The sequence below is a fragment of the Hypanus sabinus genome, chromosome 13 (genome assembly GCF_030144855.1).
Source record: "Hypanus sabinus isolate sHypSab1 chromosome 13, sHypSab1.hap1, whole genome shotgun sequence".
Taxonomy (NCBI): domain Eukaryota; kingdom Metazoa; phylum Chordata; class Chondrichthyes; order Myliobatiformes; family Dasyatidae; genus Hypanus; species Hypanus sabinus.
In genome coordinates this window covers 105,335,802-105,360,582 of record NC_082718.1, presented here as the reverse complement: position 1 = coordinate 105,360,582, position 24,781 = coordinate 105,335,802, and the positions used below count along the sequence as shown (strand labels likewise).

General features: G+C 38.7%; 1 protein-coding gene across 2 annotated transcripts in view; it reads right to left on the bottom strand.

The window, feature by feature from the left end:
• Positions 1-24,781, bottom strand: part of sppl3 (signal peptide peptidase 3) — a 190,369-nt gene that overhangs the window by 44,509 nt on the left and 121,079 nt on the right. For both annotated transcript variants that reach the window (XM_059988339.1, XM_059988340.1), the window contains exons 5-6: positions 24,166-24,244; positions 19,632-19,744 (exon numbers count right to left, since the gene is read on the bottom strand). In XM_059988339.1, coding sequence (XP_059844322.1) covers positions 19,632-19,744; positions 24,166-24,244 — 192 coding nt within the window. The remainder of the gene's footprint in view (positions 1-19,631; positions 19,745-24,165; positions 24,245-24,781) is intronic.

The following is a 24,781-nucleotide window of genomic DNA, read 5'->3' as shown; positions in this document are numbered from 1 at the left end:
GTACCAGGTATTTTAACTCTTGCTAAAAACCATCAAGCTCAAGGATCACATTGATATTGAAGCTGCTGTAGAGAGCACAGGTACAGTGTAAGCTAGTTTAAAGACAAATAAAAATTTAAAGCAGAATCATTTTTCTCATGTTAGCATATGGTAGACATGTTTTTACACTATGGAGGCAGGCACCTGAAAGTATATTGTGCCAAAGAGGGCCGCTGGCAAGTATGAAGGTGCTTTAGGGGGGCATTGGGCTAATAAAGGTTGAGAAACATTGGTTTAAAACAATCAATTTATTCACAAACCATTTTTTTTTTGTTTTATTCAATCATATAGTATATGGCAAAGCCAGGATTTATCGCTCTTGAGCTTGTGCTTGCTGTCCCTTTCCTACAAAATGATAGAGACTATGGATTTTGAAGCAGTCTCGACAAGTCACCACAGAGCATAATGCAGAAATTGTCCACTGGCAGTACTGGACAGCTTTGTCCTGGGTAATGCCATACTTCTTAAATGGTGCTGGAGCTACACACATCCAGGAAATGGTAGAGCATTCCAACAAATTCCTGATATTCACACATTGTGGAAAGGTTTGGGGTGCCAACAGCCAAGTCACTCACTGTTGGATACAAAGGATTTGTCATTGGGCTAATGTGGTGTACCCATTTTGCATTTATGATCAATGATGACTCCCTTCTCCAAGACACTGATGGTACAGGCCCTGGCAATGGTAATGCCACTGAATATCAAGTGCAGGTGGCTATACTTTCTCATGGGAGAGCATCTGTTTTCATTGTCTGACACTTGCATGGTGTGAATGTTACTATTACTTCAATGTTATTAAACCTAACATACTAAACGTTGCCCAAGTTCTTGCTGCACGCAGGCAGAGAGGTTAGTTCTTATTTGAGTTGGAAAAGGAAAAATGCAGCCATCATTGAAAATCCAACTTTTTGATCCTATAATTGAAATAAGATATAAGAAATTGAAGCAAGTCTATAACACTGCACATATACTTCTGGTGCAATTTCCTGTGGCTGCAATGATTGATGTCCTGTCCAAGCAAGCACAACTGTTTTTACACAAGGTATAACTTCCTGAAGAAGAAATGTCCCAAGCTTCAGTTCCCAAACAGGGCTCTTTAATCACATGGTGCCTCAATGTGAAAATTAGACATTCCAACCTTACCTCAGCAATCAGGCCTTTTTAAAAATCCTTATGCAGGTCAATGCTGAAATGAGGTCTGTACGCTACTTCTCTCAGTGAACACAAAGCAAAAACACGCATACATTACCAAATTGTAAGACATCAAATCCAGCCTTATGTGGAATGTGCAAACCTGGAGCAAATAGCAATTTTCAGTTGTGATTGGCTAAATGTACAACACCAAAAATGCACATTTCCTCAATTAGAACTGTAAATAATGTAATTATTTCTGTTTTTATTAGCAATGTGGACAACCTTGCTACAGTTTAAACTGTTCCTAGTATATATTCTGCTGATTTATTTAAAACGTACTTTCATTCAAAGTGTTCTTGGAAACTATAATTTTATGTCAGATAACTTAGAGTGCAAAACACCCAAGTAGATAAGGCTGTGTGTACTTAGCATGCCCTCTCCATCACCGTACTCACTTTATACTTATGACTGTGAGGATAAGCACAAGTCCAATTTTAAGTTTGCTGATAATACTTGAGTTGTTGGCTGATCAAAGGTGGTGGCAAATCAGTATACAAGAGTGAGATTTAAAATCTAGCTGAGTGGTGCCACAACAAACACTTCTCACTCAATGTCTGCAAGACCAAAGAGCTGATTATTGACTTCAGGAGGAGGAAAATGGTGGTTCACGAGCCAGTCGTCATGAAGGGATCAGAGATGGAGGGCATCAGAAACTTTAAATTCCTAGTGTTCTCATTTCAGTGTAATTTTGAAGAAAGCAAACTTCTCTATTTCCTGAGAAGTTTGGGAAGATTTAGCCTGACTTCTAAAACTTTGAAAAACTTCTATAGATATGTGGTGGAGATTATACTGACTGGCTGCATCACAGCCTAATATGGAAACACCACCCCTGATTGGAAAATCCTACAAAAAGTAGTGGATACGGCCAAGTTCATCATGGGTAAAGCCCTGGATATAAAGCCCCAACACATCCAGCAAACAGTTAACAGTTTGAATAACATAGACAGTAAGCCAGTTAACTAGAATCACCTACTATTAAACCCAGTCCGCATTGGCAATGCCTCTATAACCAGAATAAACAGTGATTAAAAGGAGTGGACCACTCATCTCCTTGAGCTTGTTCCGCCACTTAATGAGGTGAGCTAATTATAAACACAACTCCACAGTTCTGTCTATCTACAGTAACCTTACAGAAAGGTTTACAACCCTGGATGAGCATGAATGACTTGTTGCAAGTGTCACCGAAGCTGACCATTCTCTTACAAGGACTGAATTACCATCAAACTTCCAAAGTGTGCAATGTGGATTACTCTCATGGTAACAAATAAACTGAAAACTAAGGGATTGAGAGCACCAAGGATAATACAAGGGACACTGATGAGTAATACTCTGAAACTACTTTTGCCTACTGAGTTGAATTGCAGCTATCAGTCATGTCCTTCTGAAACCCTAAACATAGCATAGGTACAAACATACACATCTTGGGCTCAATGACACAACTATGTCAATAGTGAGAAGAAAAGGAATTATAGTTGCTCTAACATATTTCCTGTATCCAAAACATCTCACTAGCAATCACACGACTGAAAAGCAAATTACTGCAAACGATTATAATTATTTTGCATCATATTCTATAAGTGACAATGATATAAACAAGAATTAATCTGTTGACCAAAGGAGGTATGGTAACCAAAGCAAAGTGAAAGCATACAACTTTCTAGTTTCTATCCACTTCACTAGGTTGCCCAGTTCTCTTCAAATACCACATTGTAGATTGAACAACAAACAGGTCGGGGCAGCAGTTTTTACTGCTTTAGCATCTATGAATTCCAAACAAAACTGAAAGACCAGAATTTTATCAGCTTTATGATCAGAACAACTATATTAAAATGGGAGCAAATTGTGCAAGATATGCAAGCCTCACGAGAGTTTAACTTTAGCAATATTATATAGATGTGTATAACTGTGCAAAAAACTATTTTCAGCTTATTTTAAAAATTATAGTCTCGTGTCATTCATTCATGGAAATGTTATCAGATATTTTACTTTTATTAATAAATCCACATGTTAAGTTTATGGAACTTTACATCAAGTACATTATTTGACTTGTTTGTAGTAAAATTTCTTCTCTGATAAAAACTGGTCATCTACGCAACCCCACCCATAATTTTAAACAGCAGTTTTGGCCACAATTTTATGGGGATATTTGGTGAAACCACTTCTGGATGCAAAGCTCGAAATCTTAGCTTGGATGAATCTCCTTGAGGTTTGTTTTACAGAGCTGTTCACCACTCTAAGTAAAATGACAGGGGAGAATGTATACAACTCAGAACTGCAGCTGAGTTCAAATCTCCAACATTATTAAAGACTAGTTTCCCTGTGAGTGAACAGTGGTAGTCATGGTTAAAACCAAAAGATTTGGGACCTAGCCCTATCACTGATGTTGCCAGATAAACAGCAGGATGTACAAAAATACCAGATCAAAATTCCATACTATCTGGCTTTAACCCTCCAAAGTTGTGTACAGAAACCGGTTGACACAGAATTTGTCTGTACAAAGCTGATTTTTCTGGCATTGAAAAGATATACTCCGAGGCCTTCATTTCAAATGATCACTTTTTTCTGAAAGTAATAGTAGCATCTTATGCTTTGACAGACTATTCTTTTTTTAAATTGTTATCAGATGTTTAAGTGGACTGGTTTCTTAAGAAAAATCCTAGATATTTTGGCAAAGTCAGAAGGAAAAGATTTCCTAATATATGTAAATAAATCTATTTAAAAACATCCTTCATAAAAGAAAATATCAGAGTGATTAAAGAATGAATTTTGTATCCATAGCGGAGGATGCCAGCACCAGGGAAATCAATGTAAAAGTCATTAATTCTGTGAGTCTGGTTATCACTTCAAATTTTCCTACATCAACCAGTTTCACAGTATAATGCTTCAATTCTTTAAACCAATTGGCAATGACAGTTCTATGCACGACAGTCATCACTCCCACAAATTTGCATTAAAGATAAATTACCACCTTTAAGGTTGTTTTATCTATGGTACTGCATTAAGAGTTGTAAAAGGACTGGGATATTAGAACATAGGTAGCCAGCTGGTGGCATAGTAGCATCCACACTGGACTTCAAGGCGAGTGGTCCTAGTTTCGAATCCTGCCGACTCCTTGGATGCTTTCCATTCATGCCGGGTTGAGCATCAAGCTAACAACTCTATCGCGTAAATAACAGACAGATGCTATAGATAGATAGATACTTTATTCATCCCCAAGCAACAAGGCTGCTGCCCAATCTGCCACAAGACAAAGCAGGAACAGCAATTAGAACACAATAAAGTATGTATTAAAATGTTTGCATGTTAGGAGCAATTTTCAAAATATGTCCAACATTCATTGATATATTAATAGCATAGGGAAATAAATATAAAAGGCATAGCTCTGTGACTTTCTCAGTCACTTCAAATTTTCACTGCTATGTTAAAAAGAAAAACATTTAGAACTGAGTACCTCAAAAGGAGTTGTCCTAGATCCAGACAAGGGTGTGGAAGAGCATGTATGCATACAACTTCCCTAAGTGCTGCAAGACTTGTTACAATTTTGGTTTCAACCAGACAAAGCAGGTTAGACCACTGCACAAAAACTTCCTGTTATACTTAACAAGCATGAAAACTGATGCTTATGTTTAAATGAACCACCCTGCTTACATAGTAAAAATGATAGCTAAGAAAGAACAGCAAAGTGACATTTGAGATAATTGGTAACTATAAATATAATCGATAAATTTAAATTTAAAACTGTCTGAAGGCAAAGGAAAAAAAATAGAAGTGAAATTTCAATAATTTAAAAAAATGGAGAGAGCCGAATGAAAGTCACTAAAATGATGCAATTCAAGTTTTCTGAGGCTTCTGCTGATCAGGGTCGACCCTGGATGTTGCGTCCTAGCTGTCTAGTTACACAAGCTAGGGCAGTACAATATGGAGAACAAGTTGTTGTCCATGTAGCAAGCTCCCCCTCTCTACTGCAGAGACCAATACAGTTTGGCACCCGCAGCATCGCAAGAGTTGCCAGTCAGCACTGAACTCAATGTAGGACTGCCTTAGGGTCTCCAGCTCTAGATTTTTCCCTTAGGGCTTACTCCTGAAGCTTTCCTCATGAGTGGATATAGCTGCAAGGCAGCAGAGGTTTGAGATCACTTTTCTTTCTTCTAGGTGAGCTGCCATTCATGGCTGACAAGCCCCATCTGCCTGAAGCAACTGGTTTTAAGGCACCAGTAATCCACCTTTGCCCCTTCTCCTGCCAGTAGAAATGCCTCTGCCAGGCTTAATAGCTAAGCCACACATGAAAGCCAGGAGCTGGATGGACTTGGTTGCCAGAGGCTATTTGCAGTGCATGCAACTGGGAGCATTTAATAGGTAGTGGGAGCTTATCCACATTACCTCCCTGGCTATAGCAACCTCAGGTTCACAGAACTTTTAAGTATCTAAACTAGCTTTATGTGATTCTCTGTTGAAATTGATACTAATCCTTCCTCCTGATTCCTGCCACCTTGAGGAAATTTCCTCAGGCCTTATTGAGAATCAATATGAATGTATTGTAAAAGTGATTAATCATATCTTTGAGGCAGTAACAGAGGTTGATCAAGGCAATGAAGTAATGTCCATAAAGATTTTCAGATAATGCCGCACAAAGTGGATAAAGGGCGAGAAGTAAGGTTGGGAAAAGTGAAGGGAAAAGGGTGCAAGAGCAGAGGAAGTGGTAGAGAAAGTACAGGTCCTTTCCATGGAGGAAGTGACAGCCTTTCCAAGTGTTCAATTAATTGATGGCCAGTTGCTTCATGAAACTGTGCTTTGCTAGGTTGGTGGATGTAGATATCTGGCTTAACGGTGGTCAGAGAACAGAGCAAGATCTACCCTGTCTTTTGTGACAGTTACAGTAGCTTCAAGCTCTAATTCCATGTTTTGGAGCCCATCAATTGCCAGCAAAATCATGAAGTTCTGTTTATCAGGAGAGCAGCGTTCATTTTCTGCTCCCTTCAAAAGAGAAGGGTAGGCTGTGCAATAATTGAGAGGTTTCAAATGTTCCAGGGAATATTAGGTCACATCTATATTGATCAAATGCAGGCATTAACTTCAAGGCATCAGTCTAAATTAATACCTAGACTAGCTCTTAACAGTCACCTTGAGGTGCCCAGAGCACATCCACAATGTCTTTATTCTTAAGAAATTCATTGATCCTTCAACCTTTGCTTAACTAGTTGACAATCATTCACTGTCCTAGTTTTCCCATTAACCAAATATTACTATTTAGGATATTAGAGCTGCAGATGAATGTTCATATAAGGGACACCACCTCATGCAACCTGATAGAATATACTTGGACCATATTTGGGAAAAGGACAAATCTAGTGCATCTCTTACTGGTTAGAGAGTGAACAAAGGAGGTGGGGCAGCTGAAATCAACTGAGGGACTATGCCATCAGCTTTCTGGCTGTGCAGTCATAAAAGGATCAATTTACGTGCATCAGCTAAATATTTGCCTAATTCACCAAATCTTGTCACTCTTCCTCTGTACCATTAATGGCCTGTCACCTAATAAACACTGAATCTCATTACAACACCTACATTTTTTAATCACTTGCCCTTCAAAATTCTCCAAGGAATGGGCTGATAAATGGCAAGTAACATTTAAGCTACTATAGTACCAGGCAATAACCATCTACACAAGACTGAGAGTATCACCTACCTTTGACATTCAATGGCATTAGCATCGAGAAGTCTACCACACAGCTCCACAAATAGCTGACCACAAACTTAACTGGACCAGCCACATAAATACCATGGCTACAAGAGCATGAAGGATGTTGGGAATTCTGTAACTTGTGACTCACCTCTTGACAACCCAAAGCTATTCTACTATCTACAAGACAGGCCAGAATGATGGAAAAGGCTTCACCTTCTCAGATGGGTTCAGCCCAACAATTCTGAAGCAGCTCAACAAAATCCAGGACAAGGTAGCCAGTTTGATTCCTACAACTCTAAAAATGAATTCCTCCCACACTGCATCAATGGCTGCAATATGCACTATCTTCAGTTTCTTGTGTAGGCTAACCTGACTGTACTGTCTGTCCAAACACGTGACTTCTACCACCAAAGAAGCAGGCACTTGAAAACTCCACCTTCATGTACATTTCTGATAAGCATCATCATCACCACCCTGAACTCCCTACCCATCATCAGTGTAGCAGTACGTTCATCACAAAGACTGCAGCAACTGAAGGTGACAGCTCACCACCACATCCTCAATGACAATTTACACATGGACAATAAATACTGGTCTTAGCAGCAATGCCCATGCCTTGAAATAGTAAGTGGAACTAAATTAATGATACTAAATACTCTATATTTATTTACACAAGCTTCAAGAGCCAAGAATTCCCATTTGTAGCAAAGTAACTGGTATCATTAACTTGCAAAGGCACAGCCATTCTGAAGCACCAATGGAATTTCCAAACACAACTTTCTACCCAAATATATTAGGGAAACTTAAAATCCATTACTTTCACAATGAAATATTCATACAGACCTAAGAGATAGATACTTTTCCTTTGAAAACACTATAATGATCAAGACTATCAGTTAATGCAATTCTAGCTAAAAAGCTGTCTTGAGTGAGCTTTATTTTAAAATTCACTACAAAAATGTACTTATCACATTATACAAGTCCTGTGTTTTGCATCGGAATCACAGGATAATGCTAAGTTTCTTGTTACATTACATGATGGTGGAAAGCTGCACAAAACGTTACAAACAATGATCATTTTCAAAAGTATAAATTGGCGTATCTTTGTTATAGATATTCCTGTCTGTAACAGTATGTAACAGTATGTTCACTGGATGTAGCACTGTTACAATTTTAGGGAGAACCAGTGGTTGTAGTTTACAAAGGCCCAAGTATGACCTGAGTTGTGACACATTTTCTGGTTTGGGTGCCAGTACCACTGTTTCAATCTTCTCTTGTGATCCAGGTAAGTCATGTTTGTCAATATGAGATTTCATTCTTGAAAAACTCACATTACTCTCTTTTGTGTGCAGACCATACTCACTCAGCCCGGTAAGCACTTTATCAAGGTTCTGGAGGTGCTCACAATCATTCTTGCCTGTCGCAACGATCTCATCAAAGTAATATTGTATTCCTGGGATATCTTGGTCCATTGCTCTTTGCCAAATTGCTGGAGCTGATGCGACACCAAAGATGAGATGATCATACTAGTTAGTCCCTTGTGAGTGTTGATTATGAGGAATTTCCTGCTTGAGTCCTCAGTCTCTATTTGCAGATAGGCCTGTGACACGTCAGTCTTTGAAAACCTCTTCCCACTTGCTATAGGTGCATAAACATCTTCTATTCGTGGCAGGGGCACTGCACAGTATGCAGCACTGGACCGATGCTCACCTTAAAATCCCCACGTTTGCAAACAGCTCCGGTCTTCCCTTTCTTGATCACCGGGACAATGGGTGTGGCCCAATCATTCCACTCAGCCTTGGAGAGAATTCCAGACATCTCCAAGCTCTACAGTTTAGCATCTACTTTAGGATGTAGTGCATATGGCACTGGATGCACTTTATGGAATCTTGGTGTTGCTGTTTCATCCAGTTCATTTCTGGCCTTCATGCGTTTGAGTTTACCTACCTCCTTCTTAAACATCTTCTCATAAGCATTAAGCAGTTGTGCCAGTCTCTGATTAGTGCTACATTTGGGCAGCCATTGCCTGCTGATGTCACATTGACAGCTCTGATTCAGTGCCAGTCTAGTTGGATTTTTCTCAACCATTCATGTCCCAAAAGTACTGGCCCTCCACTTTTCAATACATCAAGGTCTAACTGTTGTGTTTGGCCTCCATACGTCACATTTACTTTCTGTTTGCCTTTTGGAGACACTTTTTTGCCTTTAGCATCACTGAGGTCTTCTCTAACTGTAGCCTAGATAACAGTCTGTTGTAGTCAACCTCTGGAATCATGGACAAAGCTGACCCTGTATCCAGCTCCATTTTCAGTTTTACACCAGACACACCTATAGTGATCCAGATGATTTTATGATCTGCTTCAGTTATACTATGCAGTTCTAGGAATGCCAGTTCACTTTTGTCAGACTCTACATTGTCTGATTCTGTTTTACATTTGTTAACTTTAAATATTTGTTTAGTTTTGTGTTTGAGACTTTCCACTCAGTTGTGCTTTCTGTCTGCCTTACACACTCCATGTGACCTTGTCTGTGACCCTTTCTGCCAACTTTTGCTTTGAACTAATAGTCATTTGCATCATGGAAGGATCAGCCACATTGATAACATCTTTGGCTTTTTGCACCATTCAGGGCATTTTGTGCATTTCACATTCTAACCTCCTTTTCTGTAGTTCTGCTGCATCCTTTGCTGCAGTCTCTAAAGATATTGCTCTGCTCAATGCCTGTTTTAAGGTTAGGCCTGTTTCGGATAGTAGCCTCTTTTGAGTGCTTTGACTATGCATGCTACATACAAGCCTGTCCCTTAATGCATTAGATAGTCCACCTCTAAAATCATAGTACTGGGAAAGTTTGCGCAGTCCTGCAATGTATTCAGAAATATTTTCATCTTTTGATCGGTTCCTTTTGTAAAATCTAAATCTCTCAGCTATTACCAGCGGTTTAGGGTTCAAGTGATTTTGTAAAATTGTAACAATTTCTTTGCTAGCTTTGCAGGGGTTACTTAGCTGCATAAAACACTGTACATTCTTGCATCTGTTAAACTAAGAAGCATAGGGGCTTTCTTTTGCTCCTCCATGTTGTTCACATTACAATACAGTTCCACGCTCAGATGTCCTGACCGAAGCCATCACTGAGTTAGTTTCACTTTAAATTCAGCATGTCTTTCATGTCGTCCTTAGACTTTCTCTTGCTGTTTAACACTTGCTGTTTCATCCTGTAACTGTTGGTGCAGTTTGTGATTTTTTTGACATTCAGGTTTGTACTCGTTGCCAATTTGTTGTGCCTGTGCTCAACTACACAACTATTAAATAAAAGCATGCATGCGGGAGACGGCTTTAACTGGTGTATTCACATTGCAACAGGGGAAAGACAGAACAATGCATATGCACAGACAACAGAGCAGCTGCAGACAACAGATCAACACATAGTGCTAAGTAAGGGGTGGAGGCACTGCTCTAAATTAAATAGATCCATTCATTACAGTTATTATCTCTCAAACATCAGGCTCTTGAACCAGAGGGGATAACTTCACTCAACTGAACTATTGCCACAACCTATGGACTCACTTTCAAAGACTCATCTTATGTTCTTGATATTTATTTATTGATTGATTGATTATCATTTCTCTTTTTTCTTTTTTTGTATTTGCATGGTTTCATGTCTTTTGCATACTGGTTGTCTACCCTGTTGGTGTGGTCTTGCATTGTTTCTATTATGGTTAGTGTATTTATGGAGTACGCCTGCAAGAAAATGAATCTCAGGATTCTATATGGTGACGTATACAGTTGCAAGAAAAAGTTTGTGAACCTTTTGCAATTCCCTGATTTTCTGCATTAATTACTCATAAAATGTGGTCTGAGTCAATAATAGACAAATACAATCTGCCTAAACTAATAACACACGAACAATTATGCTTTTCATGTCTTTACTGAATGTATTGTTTTATCATTCAAAGTCCAGGCTGGAAAAAGTATGTGAACCCTTGTATTTAATAACTAGTAGAACCTCTCCTAGCAGCAATAATCTCCACCAAATGTTTTCTGTAGCTACTGATCAGACTTGCACAATGGCGAGGAGGAATTTTAGACTATTCCTCCATACAAAACTGTTTTAGTTCATATCACAACATCTCAATTGGGCTAAGGTCTGGATTCTCACTTGGCCATTACAAAACATGAATTTTCTTTCTAAACCATTCTGTTGTTAATTTACTCCTGTGTTTTTGATCATTGACTTGTTGCATCATCCAACTTCTATTAAGCTTCAGGTGACGGGACTGCTACCCTGACATTTTCCTGTAAAATATCTTGATACAATGTTGAATTCATTATTCCCTTAACGATTGCAAGCTGTCCAGGCCCTGAGGCAGCAAAGCAGCCCCAAACCATGATGCTCCTTCCACGATGCTTCACAGTTGGGATGAGGTTTTGGTGTTAGTCTGCAGGCCCTTTTCCCTCCAAACCTAGCAGTGTGTATTTCTGCCAAAAAGCTCAACTTTTGTCTCATCTGTCTACAAAACATTGTCCCAGAAGCATTGTGGAGCATCCAGGTGGTCTTCTGCGAACTTGAGATGTGCAGCAAGGTTTTTCTTTGGAGAGCAGTGATTTCCTCCATGGTGTCCTTCCATGGACACCATTCTTGTTCAGTATTTTTCGTATAGTGGATACAGGAACAGAGACTTTAGCAAATTCTAGAGATTTCTGCAGATCCTTTGCTGTTACTCTTGGGTTCTTTTTCGCCTCCTTCAGCATTCATTGATCAGAACACAGGACTCCAATTAGCTTTTGTAGAAGGCATTACCCCAGAGGTTCACATACCTTTGTGACTGTTTAAATGGTGTACGCAGTATTGACAAGTAGTACAATTGTTTATGTGTTATTAGTTTAGGCAGATTGTATTTGTTTTTGTGACAGATGAAGATCAGACTACATTTCATGAGTAATTAATACAGAACACCAAGTAATTGCAAAGAGTTCACAAACGCAACTGTGTGTACTTTGATAATACATTTAATTTGAACTAATGCTAAAGGTAATTTTCAAATTGTCAGTATATTGACTTAAGCAGTTTTAGGAATCTTTCGAATTTCAGGATTCAAATAACCCATGCTACCTTCCCAAAGTTTACAACCTTGGAATTGCTGATGTGTTAAAAATAATGTAAAAATGAGAGCTGTTAGTCTTGATTTATGGACAGGTCCAAAAACACAATGATTTTCTCATGACCCAAGTAAATCCCAATGAATATAACTAACTTGGACAATGTTAAAAATGGTTCTGAATTAAAATATAAAGTTCAGTGACAGATAGTTGCAGAACTGCTAATGGGACAATGAACTTTAATGCAAAGTGCGAAAGTGATATATTTGAAATAACCACAAGGCAACTTGAATTAAATGGAATAATTTTCAAAAGGTGCTAAGCGCCAAAATAGAAAGGCCTGAAGCAATGTAGATAAACCTTTGAGAGGAGCTCAACAAGTTGCTAAGGCTGTTGAAATTCTGGATACCTGGCTTGACTAACAGAGATAGAGCACAAAAGGTGCAAACCAATTCAATACTAACATTCAATCTAAATTGGATAAATATTTGAAGAAAAGAAATATGGAGCTGCATAGGTCCCTTGGTACAATATTGAATGCTCATTAAGTGCCAAGAACAGAAGTTAAACTGATTTTGTCAAATACTGTGATAGAACATAGAACACGATGTACAGCACAATGTTATGCCAACCTTTTAACCCACTCCAAGATCAATATAACTTCCCTTCCATGTAGCCCTTCATTTTTCTTTCATCCATGTGGCAATCTAGAGTCTCTTTACTCTCCTCAATGTCTCTGCCTCTACCACCATCTCTGGTAGTGCATTCAATTTACTTAACACTGTGTAAAAAATCTACTGCTGATACCCACCCCTCCCATATTTTCCCCCAATCACCTTAAAATCATGCCATCTCATATTAGCCATCTCCACCCTGGAAAAATAAAAAAAAATCCAAATAATCTCAAACTCAGCAGCAAGTCTGACAGGCCAAGCTAATTATTTTAGCCCAATTTACCCCATGCAACAGCTTGCTCAATCTCAAGCTCATTTGATGATCTGTATAATTTCTTCCTATTTCTACTGTAGAGCCTAAAGAAGCATTAGTGTACACCCTATCCTTGTTATATGCATCTTCAGACTATGTGGACTCACAGTTATGTGAGGAACCTATTTCTACCTATGTCTCCTTATATGCATCCAAAACTCACAGTTATGCAACGAGCACTGCTCCTCCACCAATACAAGCCACGTCTGCACGCCTCACAGTCTCACTGTTGGGATGAGAAGTGCTGCTTTCCCGCCAATACAAGTCAGGTGCGCGCATCTCACAATCTCACTCCCGCCAGTCTTGCATTGATTTTGGCAAGGTGTGGATGTGCAATATTGCGCTTTTAAACTTTTGTTGGTTTTATCTATGTTGCAGTGATATTGTGCTTGAAATATTTGACTATGCCTCCTAAGTGTCTGATGTCACATCCTGGGCTATCAACCAAGTGGCAGAGAACCACTTTAACACTTGAGAAAAAGTTGGAAATTATAAACAGCATGACATCAGGTAAAAGTAACACAGCTCTGGGACACTACTGCCGGGAACAGAATCTTGCCTTTAAAGTTCTTTTGTTGCTTGACAAATCACCAGCCCATCCTAAACTTTTGGTCAGTCTTCATCCTAACATAACAGTGCATTTCCTGCTGCCTAACACAACATCGCTGATTCAACCACTCGACCAAGGTGTGATCCACATTTAAGGCATATTTTTTTTACGGCGAACTTCTCTCAGATGTTGCAAGTAACAAAGGATTTTGAAAATCCCAGGAGTTTACCAACTGTGAGGGAATGGTGGAAGTCGCAACACTTGGCACAGATGGCGATGGACATCGACCCAAGTTTAGAACGGAGACAGCATTTCAGTCGTTCCCTGCCATCAACCCTTCTTCCCTATAAGCAAATTTATGTTGAAAAACAAAATGCTGCCAACCAAACAACCCTCATCACTTTCTTCAAACCAGTGTCATCTCCTGCTGCCAGCAGTTTTAAGAGTTCTGTGAGTCTTCCTTCACCCCTTGCTGTACTTGATATGATCCTGACGACCCACAACCATCTACTTTACCCATATAAAGCTGCCCGACACAACAACCACTCATCTCCTGGAGCGAACACACTTGCGATTGTTGATGACAACTGTACACCTTACTATGTTAACTCTATGATATATTATGTTGAATATTACCTTAAATTGATGAAATATAATACCAATATTGCCTTGTGGTACTGCATTTGCCTCATATTGGTATGAAAATGTGAATAAATTACAGATAAAACATATTTAGGAAGCCCTCTGGAACGCATCCCTATTTTCTCCATTTAAATAATTATTCACATCATGCATTTTCACATCATGCTTCGATTATGAGGAACGTATCCCCCGCATATAACAAGGATAGGGTGTACTTCTCCAAGGTTTCCATTCACTACCTGAAAACTTTAGTGAACGGATGCTCCCTTAGTCTCTATAATAACCACAGGAGAAATTGGTGATGTGATTCAATTTTTTTTTCCCCAATTCCTTTTCTGTGCGATATCTACTATCTAAAATTTGTTTAAATTCCATTGGACACCACGGAGCATAAAAATAAACATAGAGATAAATGTACCATTGTCAAAGGTCCTTCAGGTGAGATTCTAAGTTGAGACTTTAAAACCCTCCTGGATGTAAAAGTTCCACACCACCACATGATGCTGAAATAATTCCCCGTGATTTAGTCAACATCTATCCTTCTAAGCCGCAGAATCAAAATAAGCACTAAAAAGTGCATTTAAATTGCATGTGGTATTTATCATGTACAAATTGGCTAATACATTTCCTTACAAAACAACTATACTTTAAAACTGTAAGTACTGTCAAATGCCTTTGAACAACCAGAAGGCCTGAAACTGTGTCTTCTTTTTGATGAGCCACACCTTCCTAGCTGTAACCAGTTGTTTCAAAAAGAAGCACCTGGTTATTTTTCTGGCAGTAAATCTTAAAATTTTGAGAACAGTACAACAGTGGTGCCCAGTTTTGCTTGTATTCCCAGCATGAGACAATACAGATTCAGAGAGACCCCATGGTGATTTTTCTTTTGGCAGAAAAGGGAAATTATTTTAATTATATTACTTAACTAGTTTTAAGGTTGTAAATGTTTCACTGATTTTAAATATTGTAATGCTTTGAATAGTTAAAATCACTGAATGTCAAGACATCTAAAACTTGCTTAACTGCTCCATGGCTTAGAAGAACTTTTTCTCAATTCCTGACTTTGCCTTCTGCCAAAACCTGTCAGTACTTTCCAGTACTTTCTGGGTTTTCCCACCCAAGGCTGCTCACCACTTAGTTTAGCCAAATGACTCCAAGCTTGTAGAGAACAAGTGAAATTAGCCCTCTGCATCCAGTCCAGGCGAGTGTGTGAGAGCAGGGTTGGTATTTCTCATGGTATGGGTTGGATACAAAAAGATCTGTCGCCATAAGCATAATGCTTTACAATGCCAGCAGCCTAAGTTCAAGTCCTGAGCAGTTTGTATGTTCTCCCCGTGACCATGCGTGTTTCCTCTGGCTGCTCTGGTTTCAACTTTGCCCACCTTCCTCATACCTCTGTAATTCTCTTTAAAACTGATACATCTTAACTTTAGCTTCGCACTCTCAAAATGCAGGGCAAATTCCATCATATTATGATCACTACTTCCTAAGGGTTCCTTTACTTTAAGCTCCCCAATCCAATCTAGTGCATTACACAACACCCAGTCCCGAATTATCGTTTCCCTAGTGGGTTCAACCACAAGCTGCTCTAAAAAGCCAACTCATAGGCATTCTACAATTCCCTCTCTTCGGATCCAGCACCACCCTAATTTTCCCAATATACCAACATTTTGAAATCACCATGACTTTGCAGCATTGCCCTTTTGACATACCTTTTCTATTTTCTGTTGTAATTTGTAGCCCACCTCCTGGCTACAGTTTGGAGGCCTGTACAGTGGCATGCAAAAGTTTGGGCACCCCAGTCAAAATTTCTGTTACTGTGAATAGCTAAGCGAGTAAAAGATGACCTGATTTCCAAAGGGCATAAAGTTAAAGATGACACATTTCTTTAATATTTTAAGCAAGATTACTTTTTTATTTCCATCTTTTACAGTTTGAAAATAACAAAAGGGCCTGAAGCAAAAGTTTGTGCACCCTGTAAACGCTTTCTGTAGCCAGCTAACAGTCTTTCAATTCTTGTTTGGGGGATTTTCACCCATTCTTCCTTGCAAAAGGCTTCTAGTTCTGTGAGATTCTTGGGCCGCCTTGCATGCATTGCTCTTCTGAGGTTTATCCACAGATTTTCGACGAGGTTTAGGTTGGGGAACTGTGAGGGCCATGGCAAAACCTCCAGCTTGTGCCTCTTGAGGTAGTCCATTGTGGCTTTTGAGATGCGTTTAGGATCATTATCCTGTTGTAGAAGTCACCCTCTTTTTACCTTCAGCTTTTTTTACAGATGGTGTGATGCTTGCTTCCAGAATTTCCTGGTATGTAATTGAATTCATTCTTCCCTCTACCAGTGAACTGTTCCCTGTGCCACTGGCTGCAACACAAACCCAAAACATGATCGATCCACACTCATGCTTAACAGTTGGAGAGGTGTTCTTTTCATGAAATTCTGCACCTTTTTTTTGCCAAACATATCTCTGCTTATTGCGGCCAAAAAGTACTATCTTAACTTCATCAGTCCACAGGACTTCTTTTAAAAAGGCATCAGGCTTGTTTAGATGTTCCTTTGCAAACTTCTGACACTGAATTTTGTGGTGAGGACGCAGGAAAGGTTTTCTTCTGATGACTTTTTCATGAAGGTTATATCTGTGCAGGTGTTGGTGCACAGTAGAACAGTGCCCCACCACTCCAGAGTCTTCTAAATCTTCCTGAGGGTCTTTTGCAGTCAAAGGTTTTGATTTGCCTTTCTAGCAATCCTACGAGCAGTTCTCTCAGAAAGTTTTCTTGGTCTTCCAGACATCAACTTGACCTCCACTGTTCCTGTTATCTGCCATTTCTTAATTACATTAAGAACTGAGGAAACGGCTACCTGAAAACGCTTTGCTATCTTCTTATAGCTTTCTCCTGCTTTGTGGGCGTCATTTATTTGAATTTTCAGAGTGCCAGGCAGCTGCTTAGAGGAGCCCATGGCTGCTGATTGTTGGGACAAGGTTTGAGGAGTCAGGGTATTTATAAAGCTTTGAAATTTGCATCACCTGGCCTTTCTTAACAATGACTGTCAACAAGTCATAGCCCTAACAAACTAATTAAGGCCTGAGACCTTGGTAAAAGTTAACTGAGAGCTCAAATCTCTTGAGATGCCCAAACTTTTGCATGGTGCTCCTTTCCTTTTTTCCTCCACTCTAAAATTGTACAAAACAAAAATAATACACTAATCTTAAAATGTTGAAAAGAATGTTTCATCTTTAACTTTATGACTTTTGGAGATCAGTTCATCTTCTACTCATTTAACTATTCACAGTAACAGAAATTTTGACCAGGGGTGCCCAAACTTTTGCATGCCACTCAATATAATTCTCATCAGGGTTACTTTAGCCTTGCAGTTTCTTAACTCTACCCACAAGAATTCTACATTTTCTGATCCTATGTCATCTCCTTTTATGAATTTAATTTCAATTTTTACCAATGGAATTACCCAACCCCCTCTGCCTAACTGCCTGTCCTTTCGGTACAATATGTCTCCTTAGATGTTAAGCTCCTAATGATGATCTTTCAGTCTTGACTCAGTAATACCCACATACCTGTCAATCTCTAATAGTACTACAAGATCATCTATCTTATTCCTTGCACTGTGTGGTTTCAAATATAACACCTCCCACCCTGTTTTTATCACCTTTCTTGATTCTGCCCCCATGCTAAACTTCCAACTTATCGCACTGACTGAAATTTTGTCCTGTCATCCGCATGACCTTCCTTAGTCTCACTACACACTACATTTACTACTATACCAACTGACCCATCCTCCAGTTCCCATTGCCCTGCCAAATTAATTTAAACTCCACCTCCAAAAAGTTCTAACAAATATGCCCGCAAGGATATTGGTCCCTGTCAAGTTCAGATGTAACCTGTCTTTTTTATACAGGTCATACCTTCCCTAGAAAGAGATCCCAATCATTCAGAAATCTGAAACCCTGCCCCATGTACCAATCCCGGATCTGCCAGATCATCCTATTCCTACCCTCACTGGTGTGTGGCACAGGCAACAATCCAGAGATTACTACCCTTCAGATCCTGCTTTTCAGCTTTCTGCCTAACTCCCTATATTCTCTTTTCAGGACCTCATCCCTTTTCCTATCTATGTCATTGGCACAAATATGTACCATGACTGTTCTGTTTCACTAATGTGCTTTAAAGGAAGAAAATCTGCCATTCCTAATGTGTCTGGCCTGCAAGTGGCCCAAGATCAACTGATGTAATTGGCTCTTGATTGCCCTCTACAACAGCCTAGTTGAGTAGGTTGAAGTGTAATTGGGGAAAGGCGATAAATGTCAAACCAGCAACATTCTCAACCTATGAATGAGTTTTTTAAAAAATCCCCAGATTTGTGCAAGATATTTTTTCAGCCCAATGTTTGTACAATCACATACCATTCAAAGAAAAAAAAAATCACATTATTTGCATAAATATAAACAAAAGATTGGTTTTATTTGCCACATGTACATCAAATCATACAATGAAATGTGCTGGTAGCATCAAATCAAATCAGCGAGATTTGTGCCGGGCAGCCACACGTGTTTCCAGTGTCAAAATAGCATACTCATAATTTTCTGACCCTGAGCATACATCTTTGGAATGTGGGAGGAACTCACAAATTCCTTGTAGAAAGTGGCAGGAATCGAATCCTCACCTCACAGCTGCCACTGTAAAATTTCATTTTAATATTGCAGAAATTTATGCAAATAGTGCAATTGTAGAGGCGAATTTCAATGTCAATAATCTAATAAAGAACATCAAACATGCAGACCGACAACTATTTTCACAGTGAAGTCACATTACAGTGAAATAATTTAACATCAGAGGACAGTTTAAGAAATACTTGAATTCTAGATAGAGTGGGAAACCAAGGATTAGGGACTTATCAACCCTGCAATCATCAAGAGGAAGGCACTACTATCGAACAATGTTGTGTGAACTGATGGGGGGGGGGGGGGGGGGGAGAATCACTCAGAGTGTTGGGGTCCTCCTAAAGAGATGTGCATGAGCAATTAAAGTGCATGGTTCAATTTTCCGTGCAGCATATAAAGGAAATTATCACTATTGTGCTTCTTTCATGGAAAGATCAGATTTCAGCTGCATAACACTGTCAACTAAAGAGTACCATCAAACAAATTCCTAGGATATAAAATTCTCTGATGCACTAACACTAAAATATCCTTTTCGTACAATCACAATGGCATTCAATTCAAGCTGAACAACACATATTCTCATACCACTTGAGTAACTTCAAAGTTTTATCATTAGGTCTGCCACATAAAAATACACTTAGCATGATGAAATAGCTATAGAAAGATAATATGTGATTCACAACTACCTTCATTTCTTGATAGCCAAGTGCAATAAAGCGAATTAGCTTTAATCCAATGGTTACAATAATTCACATTGTTATACTCACCATCCATTAGTAGCCAGTGCCCCGTTAATACCCAGATAAGCACAAGTAAGACTGAAAGAGTAAATGATAGTAGTTCAGCAGCAGTGAATCGTCCACAGCAGCCAAATGAAATTCTGAAAGAACAACAGGAATTATAGTTCGTTGTTTTTACCAATATAAACATACACAAAATACACTGCTTCCAATTCCAATGGAAATTGGCAGCATATGATATTAGTATGAGCTGCTAGTGTTCTGACATGAAAAAGCATGCTTGCTCCAGGACAGGTTAAATGAGAAAGAATTTTCACTCTAATCCACAGGTGCATCAAATGAAGGAACAGAATCAAGGGCTTATTACATATTTACAATTATAAACAAAGCCTCCCTTGCAAAGAACTCCCTCCACCAGATTTAGAATCAGAATATCACTGGCATAAGCCCTGAAAGTTGTTGTTATGTGGCAGCAGTACACTGAAATATATTATTAAAAAAACTAAATTACTGTAAGCATATATATATATATATATATTTTCTAAAAGATAAATTATATAATTAATGCAAAAGAGAAAACAAAAGTAGTAGTGAAATAGGATTCATGGTTCAATATCCATTCAAAGATAGCGGGGAAATAAGTGTGTGCTTTCAGGCTCCTGTACCTCCTCCCTGAGGAGGAATGAGAAGAGGGCATGTCCTGGATGATGGGGGTCCTTAATCATAGATGCTGCCTTTTTGAGGCATCGCTGGATGCTGGGAAGGCTAGTGCCCAGAACGGAGCGATTGAGTTTTCAACTTACTGCAGCTTATTTTGATGCTGTGTAGTAGCCCCCCCACCCCACCCCATGCCAGACGATGATCTAGGGTGCTCTCCATGGTCCACGTAGACACTTACAAGTGTCTTCACTGACATACCAAATCTCCTCAAATGCCTAATGAAATATAGCTGCAGTGTTGCCTTCTTTGTAACAGCATCGATATGTTGGGCCCTGGATAGATCCTCAGAGATGTTGAACCCCTAGAACTAGAAATTGCTCAACCTTTCCACTTCTGATCCCTTGATGAGGACTTAAAGTTCATTTTTGCAATAACTATGCATTTTCTTAAGTCCCTACACAAAAACTGGGAATATTTTTCAAAACAAACTCCAAAATGTTAAAAATCAAACATTTTGATACAGCTGACCAAAAGAGCCACCACAGACAAGCGTCAGAGTTGTGAACTTACAATGCCCAATTTAAGACTTACACTGTACTTGGGATTTAACCTTTAGGGTCAGGTGCATGGGCACAGACGTGATTTTTGACAAATTTGTAATCATCAGCAGCAACTGACTACCTCCAGACAGACCTTTAGTGGAACATAGATAGGGTTAAGTCCAAATCTTTTTCCACTCAGATTGGGTGAGACTAGACTGGTGATCATGGATTAAGGGTGAAAGATGAAATGTTTATGGGAAACACAAGGGTGAGCTTCTTCACAGAGGGTTGGTGAGAGTGTGGAATAGGCTGCCAGCAGAAGTAGTAGGTGTGGATTCAATTTCAACATTTAAGAAAAATTTGTACAAATACACCAATGGGAAGGGTAGGGAGGGTGGTGGCCCAAATCCAGGTCAAAGGGGTGATGCAGATTAATAGCTCAGCACAGACAAGATGGGCTGAAGGGTATGTTTTGGTACTGTAGTACTCTATTTACAGTTATGAGTTATGCTAAATAAGTTTCTCTGGCTAGCGATCACCTTTCAATATCTCATCCAAATTTCCATTCTCTGTGCATTGTGCCCCACACACAGAACTCATTTGGCATTTATTTTATTATATAAATTGTTCTGTTTTGCCTCACTTCTACAGACTCTGTGTCTGTCTCCCAAGTAAATGCAGATGCAAAAGATCCAGTTAGTATCTCCCCCCAACTCTTTTGGCTCCAGATGCCACTCCGATCATCAAGGGAACCAATACCATCTTTTGCTATCCTTTTGCTGTTAATATATCTGTAGAAGCCCTTGGGATTCTCCTTCACCTTGTCTGCTACAGCAATCTAACTCTTTCTTTCAGCCCTCCTGATTTCCTTCTTAAGTGTTCTTTTGCATTTCTTATACTCAAGTACCTCATTTATTCCTTCCTGCCTATACTTACTATGTACCTCCTCCTTCTCCTCCTCCTTAACCAAGGCCTCAATATTTCTCAAAAACCAAAGTTCCCAAAACCTGTTCTCCTTACCATTTATTCTGAAAGGAACATACAAACTCTGTACTCTCAAAATTTCATTTTTGAAGGTCTCTCACTTACCAAGCACCTGACCTTTTAATAATTCCACCCCTCTCCCTTTATCCCTCTTACTCTATCACATCTAAAACAATGGAATGCCAGAACCTTCTCCAACCTTGCCTCTTAATGGCTGCAATGTTTTAATTCCACATGCTGATCCATGCCCTAAGCTCATTCAACTTTTCAAAAATATTCCTTGCACTGAAATATGCACAAGTCAGAACATCAGTCCCACCATGCTCAACTTTTCGATTCCTGACTTTGTATGTAAGCTAACAACATCCTGCCCCACCATCACTCTCCTATCAGCTCCACACCCCCCCCCCCCTCCCCCGGTGTAGCACTAGCACACCTTGGAAGAAATAATATGGGAATAGTCTGACTCTAATGGTAGTTTTATTGTGAGATTCAAATTGATAAATCAGTAGTTTCATTGCTGTTCTATGTTTAGTGAATGAACTGGCTTCTATATTCCTGGGCTAAATTCTAAAACATATCTAAAAACTTAATTGCAGTAGCAATCAATTAAATACCCCAAAACAGATGTGGAACCTAATACTAACTAAACAGGCTCTGAGGTTTTATGAGGCCTTTCTTTCCTAATATGAAGCAATAATATGCTAAACCACTGTAGGGTGTTAAGCAATTAAGTCTAAGTCAATTTTCTGTACATGAGATTGCACGAGTTTTGGCGGTCTTTTGGGATTCTTGTTTCTCAATTATAATTAAGCCCATTGATTTTCTGTAATTGCATAGAAGTAAGTTTTACTTTTATTATCCAAAATTTGGGAATTTTTAATGTACCCTTTGTGGAATGTTATGCCATTCCTCACTAATTTTTGGAAACCATTAATTTTTAACCATGACAATCTTGTGAGACAAAGCAGCACAGCAAATTATTACAACAAAATCTAATATAAAAAAGTATTAAAACTGCATGACCTTAAGCATATACCAATAAAGTCCTACAGAGAATGCCTGCATTCCAGTAACATTGCTGACTACTATTCCAATAGGATAGGTATCTTCTAATTTTTAATAAGTGGAACTATATGGAGTCTGTAACCTTATATAGATTTTCTCTCCCATTTTTCCCTCTCCTTTTCGCTTCTTTTACATGACTTTCCCTCTATATCTGTTCACTTTTATTTCAGCCTTTTGTCTGCCCTTCCCTCTTTTTGCTTAACTGCTCCATCACGTGTGCTGTACTCCCCTCAGCCTCTCCTCCTGCAGCTTTCACTAACTTACAAGTGGAGTCAATAATACTCAAGGGGAGGGAGGTTGAAACTATCCACAGGATGGGCAAGAACGGTGGAAATTGAAAGTGGAATAAACAAGTGCAAGTCCTTATCGCAACCAGACTGTTAACTCACAAATATCTGAGTTTACTAGTGGGCTGATATAATGAAATACATTTATCAATCTAAATGTGATAATTCTGGCTTTCCAAGGACTGCTAAGAATTCAGAATACCCTACAGCAACAGCTCAAACTCTGACATATTATATAGACAACTTTTCAGAAACAAAATAACCCACATCATTATTATTGATGAGGCAGTAAAGGGGTATCTCTTCCTGTGCGAGCCCATATACAAAACAGATCATCAAACCACAATCTAAGGCTATTACCAGAATCCTGTTGTGTGAAAATTGCCATATTTCAAATATTACAACAATTCCTTTTGATGACAGTTGAAAAGATCTTTAGCTATATAAAAACTCATGAGCATATGGCATCATAATTATATATCACCCCTACTCTATCAAATCTTATCAGTCCCTTTCTATAGATACTCCAGTACCTAATGTCACTTTATGTCCATACAATCAGTCTATGTATAGAAGCTTATCTTACACATTTACTGGTTTTTACACATATCTTACACATTTATTGGCTTTTTCCTGTTGTGTTCCTTATGCTTACTGTGTTTTTTTTGCTGCACTGCATTCAGAGTAACAATCATTTAATTTTCTTTTATATTTGTGTGCTAAAGAATGACAATAAACAATCATGAATCAATAGAAATCAAATTCTTTACCGCTATCTTTGATAACTTATTACCAATATAAACTTTCAGTTATGGCTGAACAAATTTTTATATTAACCTGAATAAAGGAATTTTATACAAGCATACACAGCATAAAGCATTCCATATAAGCAGTCAAGAGAATTTATGTGCATTAAAAGACAGATCTTTCTCTTCTAGTAAACGAAAAGAAAATGTAAAATTACAACATACACTCTCAAAGTTCACCTTGAAGAAAACAGATGGAATAATAAATTCTTACTTGTTCTGAGTTGAGCAGGCTCTTGTTAAATACTGGCACATTGGAAGCAGCAGAAAGGCAAATGCTATTGTTGCAAGAACTGAAAAAAAAAAGTATCCATTGTGAGCTTCAGCTAATGAGAATATTATCAACACACAGAACTTGAGATTCAGCTCAGATTATTCACTCAGAATTTAAAAATGTCTGCATCATTCAAAAGGATTACCTAGGGAGATGCAAGTACAAATCAAATAACAATTTCATTAAAATTGGAAGCAGATGCTATTATTTGCTCTCATGAACAAAAGGTTTTCCAACTTAAATGTGAACTATTAACAGGAATTAAAACTGTATATAAATTATTAGTCAACATCCTACAACACAAACCTGTAATGAACTTAAGCAAGAGGGCACCGATATTCAAAAAATTCTACAAGGAAATGCTTCAATGATAACTAAATTTGTATACCAACTGAATGATTAATGTTCAACTTATTTCATCCCACGCATGAAGCACACTTGTAAACACAAAGAAAATTTTTGTAATTCCATATATTCACATGTTTTGTGCAAAGCCAAAATCATTAGAAGGAATAACTAACAAAATAAATGCCAACATCACTTCTTCTGTTCCGCT